At 43.4% G+C, this 16972-nt stretch overlaps 1 protein-coding gene across 1 annotated transcript in view; it reads left to right on the top strand.

The window, feature by feature from the left end:
• FAM120C (family with sequence similarity 120C) overlaps positions 1 to 16972 on the top strand; it is a 214320-nt gene that overhangs the window by 164203 nt on the left and 33145 nt on the right. The window contains exons 6-11 of the mRNA XM_053695997.1: positions 7442 to 7524; positions 7779 to 8059; positions 8462 to 8741; positions 8848 to 9019; positions 9671 to 9920; positions 10028 to 10142. Of these exons, the coding sequence (XP_053551972.1) occupies positions 7442 to 7524; positions 7779 to 8059; positions 8462 to 8741; positions 8848 to 9019; positions 9671 to 9920; positions 10028 to 10142 (1181 nt within the window). The remainder of the gene's footprint in view (positions 1 to 7441; positions 7525 to 7778; positions 8060 to 8461; positions 8742 to 8847; positions 9020 to 9670; positions 9921 to 10027; positions 10143 to 16972) is intronic.

Genomic DNA, 16972 nt, shown 5'->3' on the forward strand with positions numbered 1-16972 from the left:
TGTTTAAAATTTAGGAGCCAGTAAGAATATTTAGTAGCCATACATACTTTTAGGAGCCAGACAGGTATCTCTATATAGATCTATGGTGAATGACCTAAAAAGTTAGGAGCCAGGAGTAAAATTCTAGGAGCCAGTGGCTCCTGGGTTTCTCGAGCCCTGCCTTACGACACTGAGATATTTATTTATTTTTTGGAGAATGACTGTCATTGTTTTAAAATGATAATAATTTTTATTTTAATAGACACAATTCAGTTCACAAGCAGAGAACTAGCAAAAATATTAGTGTTGGGCAGTGTGAATCGTACTTGTGTAGCTGTAATAATCTTGTTATTCTCTTATATTCCATTGAGTAGTGATCTGGAGAGCTTTGTGAGTAGTGCAACAGCCATCACACAATTTTATGATGTTTTGTGATGAACGTTCTCACAATTGGCTGTACCATTAAATAAATACCTGAGGTGGGTAAATGTTGGAATTTTAACATTCAAAAACAAATTTCGCCTTGACATTCATTCTACCATTAGAGTGTTTATATAGAACAATTGTTGACATTTGAATACTATTTTATAGAGACTAACAATGAAGATTGAGATATGTTTAGATGTTGGTATATGCATATTTAAATGTTACATCAGATAAAGGGAAAAAAACATCTGAGAAGCAAATTAATATGAAATGTTTCTTCTTTTTTTTTTTTTTTTTTTTTTTTTTTTAAACAAATACAATGAAATGTTTTCCTGATCCCCTTATACATTTTTCTTCATAAATGGTAAGAGTCCACAGCAGCATTCATTACTTTTGGGAATTCAGAACCTGGTCACCAGGAGGAGGCAAAGACACCCCAGCCAAAGGCTTAAATACTCCTCCTACTTCCCTCATCCCCCAGTCATTATTTGCCTTCTGTCCCAGGAGGTTGGTAGAGAAGTGTCAGAAGTTTTTGATAGTCTCTTATGGAGGGTAGTACTCTTCGGCATGGGACTGGAGTTTTAAGTAGTCCTGTCAACCTCTCAGTGAGAGCATGGGTGAAAGTTAGAGTCCGGAGATGCAGGGAGAGTCTTTCTGCGAAACCATCCCGGCTCATATTAACAGTTCCACAAGCAATCAGCGTTGACGAGTTTCGCTGCCTGCTTTTTTCTCTCAAGTCCATGGCAGAAGCGACGCTACTATCTGTCACACTTGTAGGGCCGCGTTCCTGTTCCACGGCGTAGATTCCGGTAAGATTGTTTAATTTTACTTTCATCATGGATGTATTGTAATTACAACTGTTTATCTAAGAGGGGCTTTACCTTTTGGGGATAACTTTAACATAGGGTCTCAGTGAGGCTTTTTTTTGTATCTAGGAATCAAGGGTTAATATCTCCTGAGGGGGATTATTGAACGGGGGGGTTATAATCATGTTTCTTATGTGATTCTGTCTGCTACTGTGTAGTGTTGCTTCGGCTCATGGCTATTTTGGAACATAACGGCCTATGTCTAGTAACGTGGTCTTTTCGGTGGGGCACGCTTTTGCATGGACTGCATGGTTTCCCTTGTGACTCCATTTCTGCTTACCTGACCGTGTGGCGAAAGAGAAATCCTGGTCCGCTAGTGTCTGGTTCTCTGGAGGTGGCAGTGTCCCAGTTATGGAAGATTCTGATTTTTTTGGAGACTGATGTCTCTGATTCAGATTTTACTTCTTGCGAAGAATATGAATTGGCCCGGGTGATACATGCCCATCAGTTATGTTCCGAATGACGTTTTTTAAAGTGCTCTGTTCCTCGGGATCGGGGAATTGGGTGCCCACTGAGCAATCCGCCTCTGGGGATTCTATTTCTCACACGACGAGTTCCCTACCACCAACTCTTACTATGCATGCAGGTAATCCAAACGCTACTTATCCTTTTAGGGAGTGTGGTCTGTTTCCACCGGAGGTTACAACACGGTTCCTCATGGCCATATCTTTGGCGCTGGCGCATCTGCAGTGGGCTTTCCATCCAGAAGTGTTCTCCAGGATAACCCTCAGGTGGGGGGTTCCGAAGCCAAGCTTCCAAGGTACGGTTCAAGGTCAAGATCATCAGGCCGCCCTGATAGATGCTCTGGCGGTTCCTTGGGATTTCGGCCTAGCATACCTGTTTCCTCCGTTTGCTCTCCTTCCACGAGTCATTGCTGGTAACAAGCAGGGGAGAGCGTCCATGATTTTAATAGCTCCTGCCTGGCCTCCCAGGATCTGGTTTGCGGATCTGGTGAAGATGTCATCTCTTACACCCTGGAGGTTACCTCTGAGGAAGGACCTTCTAATTGAGGGTCCATTCCACCATCCAAATCTGGATTCTCTGAAGCTGACTGCTTGAAGATTGAATTCCTAGTCTTGTCTAGACATGATTTTTCTGAAGCGGTAAAATACTCCTCCTACTTCCCTCATCCCCCAGTCATTATTTGCCTTCTGTCCCAGGAGGTTGGTAGAGAAGTGTCAGAAGTTTTTGATGGTCTCTTATGGAGGGTAATACTCTTCGGCATGGGACTGGAGTTTTTAGTAGTCCTGTCAACCTCTCAGTGAGAGCATGGGTGAAAGTTAGAGTCCGGAGATGCAGGGAGAGTCTTTCTGCGAAACCATCCCGGCTCATATTAACAGTTCCACAAGCAATCAGCGTTGACGAGTTTCGCTGCCTGCTTTTTTCTCTCAAGTCCATGGCAGAAGCGACGCTACTATCTATCACACTTGTAGGGCCGTGTTCCTGTTCCACGGCGTAGATTCCGGTAAGATCGTTTCATTTTACTTTCATCATGGATGTATTGTAATTACAACTGTTTATCTAAGAAGGGCTTTACCTTTTGGGGATAACTTTAACATAGGGTCTCAGTGAGGCTTTTTTTTTGTATCTAGGAATCAAGGGTTAATATCTCCTGAGGGGGATTATTGAACAGGGGGGTAATAATCATGTTTGTTATGTGATTCTGTCTGCTGCTGTGTAGTGTTGCTTCGGCTCATGGCTATTTTGGAACATAACGGCCTATGTCTAGTAACGTGGTCTTTTCGGTCGGGCACGCTTTTGCATGGACTGCATGGTTTCCCTTGTGACTCCATTTCTGCTTACCTGACCGTGTGGCGACAGAGAAATCCTGGTCCGCTAGTGTCTGGTTCTCTGGAGGTGGCAGTGTCCCAGTTATGGAAGATTCTGATTTTTTTGGAGACTGATGTCTCTGATTCAGATTTTACTTCTTGCGAAGAATATGAATTGGCCCGGGTGATACATGCCCATCAGTTATGTTCTAAATGCCGTTTTTTAAAGTGCTCTGTTCCTCGGGATCGGGGAATTGGGTGCCCACTGAGCAATCCGCCTCTGGGGATTCTATTTGTCACACGACGAGTTCCCTACCACCAACTCTTACTACGCATGCAGGTAATCCAAACGCTACTTATCCTTTTAGGGAGTGTGGTCTGTTTCCACCGGAGGTTACGACACGGTTCCGCATGGCCATATCTTTGGCGCTGGCGCATCTGCACCTCCCTGGAGTGTGCTTACGATATTGTCCATGTTTTGTTAACCGGGGCTCGTCAGGTGTGGGATCGCCTGGTCCAGTTCATTCCTCCGGGGGAGCGACTGCCCCTGAGGCCTCAGGGGGTCAACCTTCGGGGCCGGTGTTTCCGGCGGAGGTATGTTGCGCCTTTCGTTATAGACTGGCGCGCCTTCCTTTTCTACTAAGGCACGTTTTTGGCGTTGCTGGATTCTCAGTCTTACTTTTCGACTGGCTTGCATACCTAGACATAAGGGGATGAAGTAATCTTCTTATAGTCTTTGTTATTTGTGTATCCTTTTCCAGGTCTGAGCTTGGAAGTCTCGAACCCCTGTTGGGCTGGTCCTGCGGGTCTGTTCATTCTTCCTGGGCGATAACCTACAGGTTGCCTTATCTTTTATTTTCATCCGGTGAAGATGATTTTTATTTGGTCTAAAGCTCAGGTTGTGGTGTGATGTTTCCTTCGGGAAGTTTCTTCTCTGTAATTGATACTCGCATTTTTGTGGTCGCACTGTTTACAAAAGTCTGTCTGACTGTTCTTTATCTCTCCATCTCGGGGGAGACTCTATGTGGCCTTGACAGTGCTGGGGCCCTTGGTTTCAGGCTGGTCCTGACTGGGTACAAATCCTTCTGTCTTTGAGGCCTAGTTCAGGCACGTGGTGCCTTTTTATGTCCGGTTGGTCCGGTGAGGGCGCCTAGTGATCACAATATGATTTGTGCTGTTTACTTGTTTTATTTTACAAGCTTCAACTAGCATTATTATTATTATTATCGGTTATTTGTAGAGCGCCAACAGATTCCACAGCGCTAGCATCCTGAGAGGACTTGAGGGTCCGTGGTTGCTTAGGGGCATGGGGGATTGGTTCAGCCCTCATTCACCTTTCAAGCTAGTGGGCCGGGACTCCGTTGAGATCCATGACGACATGCTCAGTCGTTTCCGATCTTTCAGGGATCTAGAGTGTTCCGTTGTGGGTTGGAGGCTTGGAGGATTTAGATCCTTCATACCGCCGTTCTTACGGTTTGGCCTTTCATGGTCTCTTTGGAAGTGTCCTTTTAGGACTTGTTCCTTTTAGAGGTTCTCTTCCTTTGAGTCGAGACTTTCTGGACTTAGTCCGGTTTTTCTGGCGGCTTTGGCCGCTTAATTAGGTAGTGAAGGCCGTGAGGCTCTGTCTTCCTTCTGCTGCCTGGGTTTGGGATGTTTTGTATTCTTCTCCCTTGGGTGTGGTCCTCTGGAACATTAATCTGAAAGTAATGTGGAGACTCGCCTTTCCTTTCTACTCTCTCTTTCGGGTGACTCTGTTCTTGTTCTCATTTCCCTTTTGTTGCCCTTGGGGCCTTTGGGCTCTAGAGAAATTGTGTGACTTTGTCGTGGCCTAGCACCTCATTGGGGCGGTGTAGACCTCCGGCTAAGGGTGTTCTCTTCCCTTTGGGCTGGAAATTATGAGTGAGTCCCCTGTGAGGTCTGATTGCTTCAGACGGGGTATCTTGTGTTCCCTGGGGGTGTCGTTCGTTCTAGGATGATTCTGGGTCCCGGGTTCTTGTCTTGGATCCTTCTTGGATGTCTGGAGACTTATGATCCTGTGGACTGGTTCGGGACGACCCAGTTTTTTCAGGGACCCTATGTTGCGACATAGGGGCTAGCTCATGGGCTTGCAAGCAGGAAGGCCAGAGTTCACATCCACCTTCGGGTATTGGTTATAAACTTTAAGGCCTGACTTGTCCTTCGGATGGAGTGTGCTCCTTTTCATGGGGAGTTTTTTCTCTGTTGGGTCAACAGTGGTGTCTGGATTATTTTTGCATTTAGTCCGTATTTTGATCATACTATGGCTTCATGTCTTGTGGACATGTATGCTGTTCTTATCTGTGCCCTTCCCTTTTGATAGGATAGTTTGTCTTCCTTATGAGCTGGGGTTTTCTCTCTCTGGAGGGTCATTGTCCTGCCCTGTGTGTAGGAGGTTGTATCAGGTGGCTTATTTCTGTGGGCTCTGTTCCACCTGTTGGAAATTGATCTCTCTACGTAGAGACTGTCTAGGAGAGTTGTGACAGGTCTTCCTACGGATCTATTGCACTTTTCTCTGTTCTAGGTCCTAAGGGGTTCTCCTTGGGAGTGCCTTATTTTGGAGGAGCGGATTGGGTTGTCACCTGAGCTCTGTTGGGGTGGGTGAGTCCCCCCTTTTTCTTCCATTCCCTGGGGGCTTGTGGTTGGGGTCTTTCTGTCCCCCCTGTCTATCGGACATGTCTGTTGCTTGGGCTGGTCCAGTGTTGGAGCAGGATCTGAGATCTGTTGCTCTGCTATTTCGTCCTCGGAGCATTTGAGGTACGGTAAGCCTCTTTGAGGTTTCTCCTTCTCCATCCGCTGGTTAGTGGATAATTAACAATCTATAGGATTCTATCTTCAGCTGCTTTCTACTTGCCCTGCAAGGATTTAAGTTTCAGAGCCATTTTTAGATGACTGCATCGTGCAGTGTTTTTGCTTCAGGTGTTGTTCGTCAGACCTATCTGAGCTTGCTGCACGAGGTTTTGTTTCTGAAAATTTCGGTATTCTGAGCTACCTTTTGCGACTTGGGGATCTTCGTCTTTAGTTGCTTTCTAGAGTGCGGTTGCACTGTGTTATTGGAAGATCCTCTCTCTGTTTTCAGACCCCTGGCCTTATCCCGTGGTTTCTGTATTTCTGGGGTCTGGACGTTGCCTCCCCTTGTTTCTTTGAGACTGGTTGGGTCTCTGTTAGCCTGACACGGTTTCTCTGTTTTTTTTTGCTCTGTGTTTGTGCCCTTTTTAGGTTTTTTTTTTTGTGGAGTTCCTTATGCTAGCTGGACAGCTAGCTCAGCATACTAATGCACCGTGGCTACTCTGCACTGTAGCAAACTGAGGGTTGCAAATTTGATCTCCGGCGAAGTCTACTCAGCCTTTCCTCCTTTCGAGGTTGATAAAATGAGCAGCGCCTTGAGTCCCTTAAGGGGGATTAGCCGCGCTTTACAAGTACAATCATGTTTTCTCTGTGCCTTTTCTTCTTTGTGGAAGAATATGGTGGTTTGTTCCCTTTCTTTAGTAAGGGGTGTGTTGTTTGGAGACTGCTGGGCGATGGTGTCTCTTGGAGGCTGTTGACTCAGTCGAGTCTAGTTCCTGCGGTCTCTAGTAAAGCTGTGGACTATCTGCAGGTCAGTGTCTTGGGCCTTTTCCTCTTTTTTTTTTTGAAAGTATGTCTTGGCTTCGGACAAAGCGGGATTTTGTTAAGTAGGGGTTTTCAGGCCTGGTGCCCTCAGAATGGGCCGTCTTTTGTACCCTCCCGTTTTTGCATTCAGTGTCCTCTATAGCTTGGGTATTGTTTTCCCAAAAGTAATGAATGCAGCTGTGGACTCTTTCCATTTATGAAGAAAAACTTAAATTATGCTTACCTGATAATTTTCTTTTCTTCAAATGGAAAGAGTCCACAGCTCCCCGCCTGTATTTTTTGTGTGGGGCGTCTGTTATTTTTGTTCTTCTGGCACCTTTTTCACCCTGATATTTCTTCTACTGTTCCTTGTTCCTCGGCAGAATAACTGGGGGATGAGGGAAGTGGGAGGAGTATTTAAGCCTTTGGCTGGGGTGTCTTTGCCTCCTCCTGGTGGCCAGGTTCTGAATTCCATAAGTAATGAATGCAGCTGTGGACTCTTTCCATCTGAAGAAAAGAAAATTATCAGGTAAGCATAATTTAAGTTATCACCAATGAACTGCTCTTTGAAAATGTGTTTGTGAGAATTTATTTTCTATTTGTAATCAATATTTCAATTTACGACACCCTTTGTCAATTTGTTTTTAAAAAACAAACAAACAATACTTTTGTACAGATACCAGTCATTTTGCTTGGCCAATTGACAGGCCTCATTGATCAGAATATGTCCTCTAGACACTTGTCTTACAACTGTATTGCCTGTGGTTACGCTAATCCCAGGCTTCTTTCTTCCAGTCACAGGGTATGGGCCCAGTCAGTACGGAGTGGGTCCTCTTCCTCACAACCAGATGGGGGGCATACATGTTGGAAAGCCCATGGTAAGTACGGCTAACTGTGTTGTCTTACAAAAGTGCCCATGTGCATTCATAAATGTGTTATTTATTTGACTTTTTGTTACGTTTCCAGACATTGCATGCAAGGAGGTGAAAGTATTTTCTTGCCTTTTATAATAATTTTAGCTGTTGCCGGCTCCCTGGTTAAATTTGCTTTGTTAGAAATCTCCAATTTCTCCATTAATCATGTGTTTTTGTGACACTCATCAGTCACATCCTCTTTCTTGTTTCATCCTCAGTTTGGACACCAGATGCCACCAAAAATGCAGTACCAGCACCATTTCCCTCCAGGACCTAACTCTGGCTTTTTGTTTACTCCCCACCACCTGGGTGACCTGCCCCATTTTCATGATGAGAATTTGCTAAAGGGGGGAGGAGGATTATCTGGCTGGTCTCTGCCTTTTGATAACTCTGCTGCAAAGTTTCCTAATCATCTGACATTAAAGCCTTCCCCTTCGTCTGGCCAAGAGTCTTCTCCATCCTCTTCATCTGATGAAGATCAGAATGGCTCCACATCCAAGTAGGATACATTTTTTAACCTGTCTGTGTTGCTTGTTAATGTTATCTAGCTCAGTCTTCAGAAATGTGCACATTGTGTTTTATATTTCTTACCCCTCCTTACCTGTTATGTCAACTAAAGCATATTATTCCCTTAACCTGACATGATGACCTCCAGGGTCAAACCTCCAAGCCGCCATTTTATTATCATATTGTCATTTTATTAGCCTTACATACCTTAGAGAGGCATTTTCTGACTGCACAAGTTCTTTAAAAAGAAAAAAAAGTTTGTGTTTATGAAAACATGAAAGATGCTGTAGTAGTTCTGACTCTACTGGTAATCAGTAGCTGTTGTACTAGAGGGGCTTATGCTTTATCTTACAAGCCTGGCATACATTAAGTTACACTTTTTTCTTATTGACAGTCATGTGACGGACTCTCGTCAGCATAAGTCTGGCTGGGAAGAACACTCAGGTGAGAAGATGTCTCAGGGGTGGGGTCAACAAGGGGGAAGTGGTGACGCTGCCCACAACATGGGACATACAGAAACACAGATCCCTTCTCTGTTGTCCATGGCAACTCGCAATCACATGGATATAACTACGCCGCCTCTGCCTCCTGTGGCCCCTGAGGTGCTCAGAGTAGCAGAGCACAGACATCGCCGCGGTCTCATGTATCCGTACATCTACCATGTTCTCACTAAGGTACACATGTTGTTTATCTATTGAGCATGATTTCTATAGTGTCTTGGATCATGTAATCTGAGGGAAGATCGATGACATATCTTTACGGTTTCTGTTGCAATCATAGGGTGAGATCAAACTGCCCGTTTGCATTGAGGATGAATGCAACACAGACCTTCCCCCTGCTGCTATCCTGTTTCGACCAGCTCGCCAGTACGTGTATGGGGTCCTCTTCAGCCTGGCAGAGACTCAGAGGAGGCTAGAGAGACTAGCCATGCGCAGACGCCTTCCTGTGGATGGTAAGAGCTCCTGATTTCCGTTTATATTAATAGTATACTATTAATGTATATATGTTTTACTTTATGTTTTTTAAAAGTTAGTGCACGTTTTTTAATACATGGCATGCACTAACCTACAGCTTAAACTGAAACTTTTATAATAAATTTTGCAGTATATAAAATCATGTTAATCTGCCATACGACTCTTTGTGTTGCTATCCTGCTCTTTTATTGCCTCTGTGGCGTTGGATTTCAGCCATTTTATTTATTTGGGCTTGGATGAAATGGAAGAGCTGCTGAGAGGACACATAACGTAATAAGTAATGTAGTGCAATGTTTTGGGGGCTTACCTGTATTTTGTTTTCTTGAGCCTTCCATGTTTAGCGGGCAGGCAGTAATCAGTAATTCAAATTAGGGCAGTGACACTGAATAAAAGCCGTGTTGGCACAGTTAATTGTTAGGGCACTGCGTTATATAAAGTTATCATGTCATGCTTTAACTCTAATTATAAGTGCAAACACTTCAAGTTAGTTGTAGAAAGAAGAGTAATACTTGTAAACTGCACCAACAAATACTGAATAGCAGACATATTGTACAGTAGCAATAGTGCTCTATGACAGGATTTGCATACTATATACATAATGTTCCTGGTGTCTCCATTTTCTTTCCAAGTCCCACCAGTGATCGTCAAGGAGTGGTCGGCTTATAAAGGGAAGTCGCCGCAGACTCCTGAGCTGGTGTCTGCCTTGACCTTTCGAGAGTGGACTTGTCCTAACCTCAAGAAGCTATGGTTGGGTAAAGCTGTAGAGGACAAGAACCGCAGGATGAGAGCCTTCCTAGCTTGTATGAAATCAGATACACCCAGCATGCTAAACCCAGCCAACGTACCCACACACCTCTTGTTAATGTGCTGCGTGTTGAGGTGAGCTGATGTGCTGTATGATTAGTTGATGAAAAGATTATTCTACCTGGGACTTCTTCAGGCCTCAGTTTCTTTGAGAAGGAGTAACATTGTCTTTATTTGTACAGGTACATGATGCAGTGGCCAGGGGGCAGGATACTGCTCAGGCACGAGCTTGATGCATTCCTGGCACAAGCTGTATCCGCTCAGCTGTATGAACCCGACCAGCTGCAGGAACTCAAGGTAAGGAGATCAACTCCATGCATGTTCTGCAGAAATGCAATAAAGGAAGTATTTAGTTGCCAATATCAAGAAACATAAATAATGGTGCTAATATATATATATATATATATATATATATATCAGCTTTAAAGCCTCTCCGATTACTTACTAGTTTTAATATATATTTCTTTCCTAAGATATGGAGAGTCCACAACGTCATCAATTACTAGTGGGAATATCACTCCTGGCCAGCAGGAGGAGGCAAAGAGCACCACAGCAAAGCTGTTAAGTATCACTCCCCTTTCCACAGTCCCCGGTCATTCCCTTTGCCTTTGTCAATGTAGGAGGTGAAGTTTTGGTGTCTGAAGAAAATTGGATTTCTTTCGCTACAAGCAAGATTTTTTGGGTCTAGCCGTAGTCCACGTTAATCTCTTCAGTAGGGTAGTGGTGGCTTTAAAGCAGTTAGGAACTTGTGAGGTGGGCCTTGCTGCGTTTTCCTAACATTTTTCTGCCCTAGTATAGAAAGCCAGAGAAGGTTTACTCTGTTCTTTCTTTCTCTACAGGTCCCTGTGAGGAGCATGTGTCCTCTCATACCTTGTAAGCTTTCGTCCTGCCTGATAGCTAGATTGCAGGTAAGTGCCTTTTTGTCTTCTAGGTTTGGAGATGGGCACTTAAGAAGTTTGTCTGCACTTTAAGGGACTTGTATATCCTTTAGAGAGGATATTTTTCTGACAGGGAGCAGGCACTTTTATTGTGGCTAGAGACTAGGTGTTATTAACTCCTGTTTGGGCTAAAGTATTTTACTTTATGTGGGCTGTGTTTAGCTATGATAGCTGCTTATTTTGTATCTTGCTTTCTGATTCAGTATGAAAGCTAGATGTTAACTGCCATGCAGAGGTGTGGTCTAGACACGCTTAGAGCGGACCCTCTGTGTGCTGTTAGAGAAAATGTCTGCTGAGTGCATTTTCTATGTATATATCAGACCGTGTGAATGTATTTTTTTCACATTTCACTTAGGTATCTCCATGCTGCCCCAATAACAGAGGGGCTGAGGACTATTTTGCAGAACGTTATGTTCTTGGTCTTCCACCATTAAGGAGGAGGCGACTCTTCATGGTGGGGAGGACGCTGCAATCCTTGCAGAGAGAGAAACGCGTGCTTGTATTTTGACCGCAGTTTCTCGTCGGTGAGTCATGTGACCCGTTTCTCCGCTTCAATTCTTTAGCGGAGCTGTGTCTTTCTGATGCAGAATTTCTCTGTATGTAAGGGATTGGTAGGAGAATTTTCTGCCGTCTGTGCTTGGTCATTTCCTTATTGAAAGCAGGTTTAGTCATCTCAGTCAGGCTGAGCTGTCGGAGCTCTAATTTGTTTATTTAACTATCAGAGTACTAGACTCTTTCATCAAATATTAAAGTGACAGTACTTAATAAATTTATATTTTACAATAAAAAAAAATGTATTGTCATTTTATTTTGGTTATGGGCATGGAGGTCTTTGTGTTTTTCTAATTATACTGGTATTCATTTGGGCACAAATTGTTTACCTATACAATTCTGTGCTGCATGCTTAACTACAACTCTTGTATGTAGAGTTAGTTTGTTGTCTACTGAGCCCAATGTCTCTTAGGATGATGCTGTTTAGACAATGCCACAGTTTTCTCCTTAAACGTCCCAAGCCTTAATGATATCACATGCAGTGCCCTGCGGTTCCTCTCAGTCGCCTGGAGGCATATATTTGCCTGTAGATTTTGCTGCACAGATATCTTCTGTGGTATCTGCGGCATTATCTGCTTTTCCTATGTTAAAGGGAAAGGTTTCTGTTCCGCCTACTGCTACACTGTTTGTTCCCCCTCATACGTCTGATGAGGAGGATATGTTGGTAGCCTCTGAGGGTGAAATCTCAGTTTAATTCCTTCGTCTGATGCTGAAGAAGTTAAACTTAAGATGTAAGCTTGAATACCTTTGTGTATTGTTAAGGAGGTTTTAGCTACTTTGGACGACTCCGATACGCCTGGCGCTGTCAACCCTAAGATATCTAGTAAACTTAATAGATACTATGATGTTCCTTCCTCTGTGGAAGTTTTTTCCTATTCCAGTCCGTGTGACTGAGTTTTTTCGCAGGAATGGGAGAAGCAAGAGATCCCTTTTCCCCCGTCTCCTGTCTTTATAAAGATGTTTCCTGTTACTGACTCCATTAAAGATTAATGGCGCACAGTGCCTAAAGTAGAAGGGGCCGTTTCTACTCCGGCTAAGAGAACTACTATCCCTATGGAGGATAGCTGCTTTTTTAAGGAAAAAGCTGGAAGCTTATTTGAAAAAGATGTATGTTCTTTAAGGTCTTCAGTAGCAACCTGCAGGTTGTATTGCCACTGTGTCAAGTGCAGCATCTTATTGGTGTGATTCAATCTTGCTAAAGTCTCTTTTGGAGGAGATTCAGCAGGATTGAGGCTCTCAAACTAGCCAATTCATTTTTTTCCTGATGCTCCCATGCAAGTTTTAGATTGGGAGTCAAGATATCCGACTTCTCTGTCTTAGCTCACAGGGTGTTGTAGCTAAAATCTTGGTCAGCTGATGTTACCTATAATTATACGTTTTTGACGTTTCCTTTCAAGGGTGAGTTTTGTATGGGCCTGGTTTGGCAGAAGTAATTTCACATTTTTCGGGTGGAAAGGGGTCTTTTCTACCACTATACGAGAAGAACAGACCTTAAAGACGTCAGAGTAAGTTTAATTCCTTTCGTATTTTCAAAAGAAAATCTTCTTGGAAACCCAATCAGTTTTGGAAAAGGTGGAAGCATTCAAAGAAACCTGCAGCTAAGTCTAAGTCAGCATGAAGGGTTTTCCCCGGTCCGGGATCGGTTCAAGTGGGGGCAATCGTGCCCTCTTTTATCAGGCTTGGATATGAGATGTCCCAGATCCTCGGGCTGTGGACATAGTATCTCAGGGTTTCAGAATTAAATTCAAATATTTACACCTCTCAAGTTTATCTGCAGTCCAGATAAGAAATAGGGGCATTTTTGAACTGTGTTCAGGACCTTTCCTTCCTGGGAGTGATAGTTCCAGTTCCAGTAAGGGAACAGAGCCTAGGGTTCTATTTCACTCTGTTCTTGGTTCCCAAAAACAAGGGAACTTTTGGACCAATTCTAGACCTTAGGTGTCTCAACAAGTAGATTAGGGTATCATCTTTCAAAATGGAATTCATTCATTCCATTCTTCCTTTGGCCAAAGAGGTCAGTTCTTGACGACCATAGTCCTGAAGGATATGTATCTTCATGTTCCCATCCACAGGGATCATTTTGAGCTCCTGGAATTTGCCTTTATAGACAAACATTCTCAGTTTGTGGTTCTGGGTGCTCTCTTGGCAGTGCTTTTGGAAAGAGTTTTCTTGTTCTAGCTACAAGGGTAGTTTTCTTAGGGACCATAATAGATTCCCTTTCTATGTAATTTTTTTTGACAGAGGTCAGAAAATCCGAAATTCTTTCCTCTTGCCTCTCTGCGGTCTGCTGTACTCCCATCAGTGGCTCAATGTATAGAGGTAATTGGTCTGATGGTCACTTCCAGTCCCTCTGGTATAACTTAGTAGTTAGCACACCTAGCTGGGAAACCAAAGGTCGAGAATTCAAATCCACCCACAGGTGCTGGTCCTTTGTGTTGTGCCTTATTCGGCTGCTCTTGGAATTAAGAGAGCTTGTGGTCAGCTAAAGCTCTTGGTTCTTTAATGGTCATCGTTCCCTTTGCTCGATTCCATTTGAGACCTCTGCAGTTATGCATGCTTAGACAATGGAGAGGGGACGATTTGGATCTGTCTCAGAGGATAGATCTAGATCAGTCGACAAGAGACTCTCTCCCGTGGTGGCTTTCTCAGGAGCATCTGTCTCGGGACACATGCTTCCGGAGACCTTCCTGGGTGATTGTAACCACGGACGCCAGCCTGCTGGGCTGGGGAGCAGTTTGGGACTTGTTAAAGGCACAGGGACTATGGACTCTGCCCTGATAGATGCCCTGGCGGTGTCTTGGGATTTCAGTCTGGCATACCTGTTTCTTCCGTTTGCTCTTCTTCCACGAGTCATTGTTCGTACAGAGAGAGCATCAGTAATTCTATTTGCTCCTGGGTGGCCTTGGAGGATGATGGTATGGAGACCTAGTAAAGATGTCATCTCTTCCACCTTGGAGGCTGCTTCTGAGGAAGGACCTTCTAACTCAGGGTCCATTCCTTCATCCAAATCTCGTTTTTCTGAAGCTGACTGCTTGGAGATTGGACACTTAGTTCTGTCTAAGTGTGGTTTTTCTGAGTCGGCCGTTGGGACCATGATTCAGGCTTGCAAGTGCGTAAATACCTTTTATTGGTGTGAATCCAAGGGCTACTCTTGGAGTAGGGTCAGGATTCCTAGGATTTTGTCTTTTCTCCAGGAAGGTCTGGAGAAGGGATTGTCAGTTCTCTGAAGGGTCAGATTTCTGCATTATCTATTTTGTTACACAAGCGTCTGGCGGATTGGCCCTGGTCAGAATCAGGCCTGTGTTTAATTCTGTTGCTCCCCCTTGGAGCCTTAACTTTGTTCTTAAAGTTTTGCAGCAGGCTCGGTTTGAGCCATTGCATTCCATAGATATTAAGTTGTTATCTTGGAAGGTTTTGTTTCTTATTGCGATCTCTTCTGCTCGGAGAGTTTCGGAACTCTCGGCTTTGCAGTGTGATTCCCCTTATCTTATCAATCATGCTGATAAGGCATTTCTTCGTACTAAGTTGGGTTTTCTTCCTAAAGTGGTTTCAGATAGAAATATTAATTAGGAAATTGTTGTTCCTTCTCTATGTCCTAATCCTTCTTATAAGGAACGTTTGTTGCACAACCTGGATATTATGCGTGCTCTAGAATTCTACCTTCAGGCGACTAAGGATTTTCACCAGTCCTCTGCCCTGTTTGTTTGTTACTCAGGAAAGCGTAAGGGTCAGAAGGCCACTTCTACTTCTCTTTCCCTCTGGTTGAGAAGTATGACTCACTTTGCTTATAAGACTGCTGGACAGCAGCCTCCTGAGAGAATTATGGCTCATTCCACTAGGGCTGTCTCCTCTTCCTCAGCTTTAAAAAATTAAGCTTCTGTGGAACAGATTTGTAAGGCTGCAACTTTGTCCTCCCTGCATACTTTTTCCAAATTTGATAATGGTTCTTTAAGCAGTGGTGCCTTCTGTTTAGGTCTGCCTGTCTTGTTCTCCATCCCTAGTCATCTGTGTCCTCTAGCTTTGGTATTGGTTTCCACTAGTAATTGATGACGTTGTGGACTCTCCATATCTTAGGAAAGAAAACAAAATGTATGCTTACCTGATAAATGTATTTATTTCCGGATATGGAGAGTCCACGACCCCACCCTTAAATTTAAGACAGTTATTTTGACTAAACTTCAGTCACCTCTAAATCTTTGTGTTATTCCTTTTTTCCATTTTCCTTCGGTCAAATGACTGGGGATTGTGGCAAGGGGAGTGATACTTAACAGCTTTGCTGTGGTGCTCTTTGCGTCCTCCCGCTGGCCAGGACTGATATTCCCACTAGTAATTGATGACGTCATGGACTCTCCATATCCGGAAATAAATAAATTTATCAGGTAAACACAAATTTTGTTTTTTCTAACTGATTTTCTTAAATTTTATTTCTAAAAATGATTATGCTGATTTAATTAAAGTTTAGAAAGTAATTATTAAGTGTTTATTAAACTGTCCATGGCTTTTAATTTGCGTACTTGTAAGAGATTTAACGTTTAGTTCAACTAAAAGAATATTGCAAGCCCGGCAAGGCAGAACATTCTGTGATCTGAGATGTCATCGTAGAAAATGTCAGCACAACGAACAAGTCTCATGCAGGAACAATAGCGATTTTGCTATCAGGATGTCCTCTTCAAACAGCACTGTGCTCTGGCTGCACTGTGTACGTTTTCCTTTACACTGATTGTTCTCTTTACTCTGGCTACACTGTGTTAAGGAAAACTTAAAGGGACTTAAAAAACCCCAAAAATTATTTCATGATAGAGATAGATAATACAAATTTAAACATCTTTCCAATTTACTTCTATTATCAGTTTTGCTTCATTCTCTTGGTATCCTTTGTGGAAGAAGCAACAATGCACTACTGGGAGCTAGCTAAAAGCCAATGACAAGAGGCATATATATGCAGACACCAATTAGCAGCTCCTAAATCTACCTAGGTATCCATTTCAACAAAGAGAACAAAACAAATTAGATAATAGAAATAAATTGGAAATTTTTTTAAAATCACCAGATCTATCTGAATCATGAAAGAGAAAAAATTTGGGTTTTATTTCCATGTAAATAATGCAGCCAGATCAGAGTGCTTTTTAATGAGAACAATCAAATATGGAGCAGCGCTGCAAAGCAGCAGAGCAGTGATTGATGGCTGAATTTCTTTTTCAAGATACGACAAGTCCACGGATTTCATCCTTGTAGGATATCACCTCCTGGTCAGCAGGAGGAGGCAAAGAGCACCACAACAGAGCTGTATAAATAGCTTCTCCCTTCCCTCCCAACCCAGTCATTCTCTTTGCCTGTGTTAGTAAGATAGGAGATGGCAAAGTGAGGTGTTAGTTTAGTTTCTTCAATCAAGTGTTTATTATTTTTTAAATAGTGACACTGAGTGCTACTTTGTGCCAGGGTGTAGCCTAGACCAGATCAGTCACTCTTCAGGGAAAAGAGAAGCATTTGGTGGCTTTAAAGCAATAGGAACTGGTGGGACATAATGCTCACTGTGCCTCCTATACCTATTTGCTGCCCTAAATACAGATAGCCTAAGCCCTTTTAACTCAGGCTGATCTTTGTCCACAGGGCTATGAGAGGGAGATGACCTCTGAA

Source organism: Bombina bombina, chromosome 12, assembly GCF_027579735.1.
Source record: "Bombina bombina isolate aBomBom1 chromosome 12, aBomBom1.pri, whole genome shotgun sequence".
Classification (NCBI taxonomy): Eukaryota; Metazoa; Chordata; class Amphibia; order Anura; family Bombinatoridae; genus Bombina; species Bombina bombina.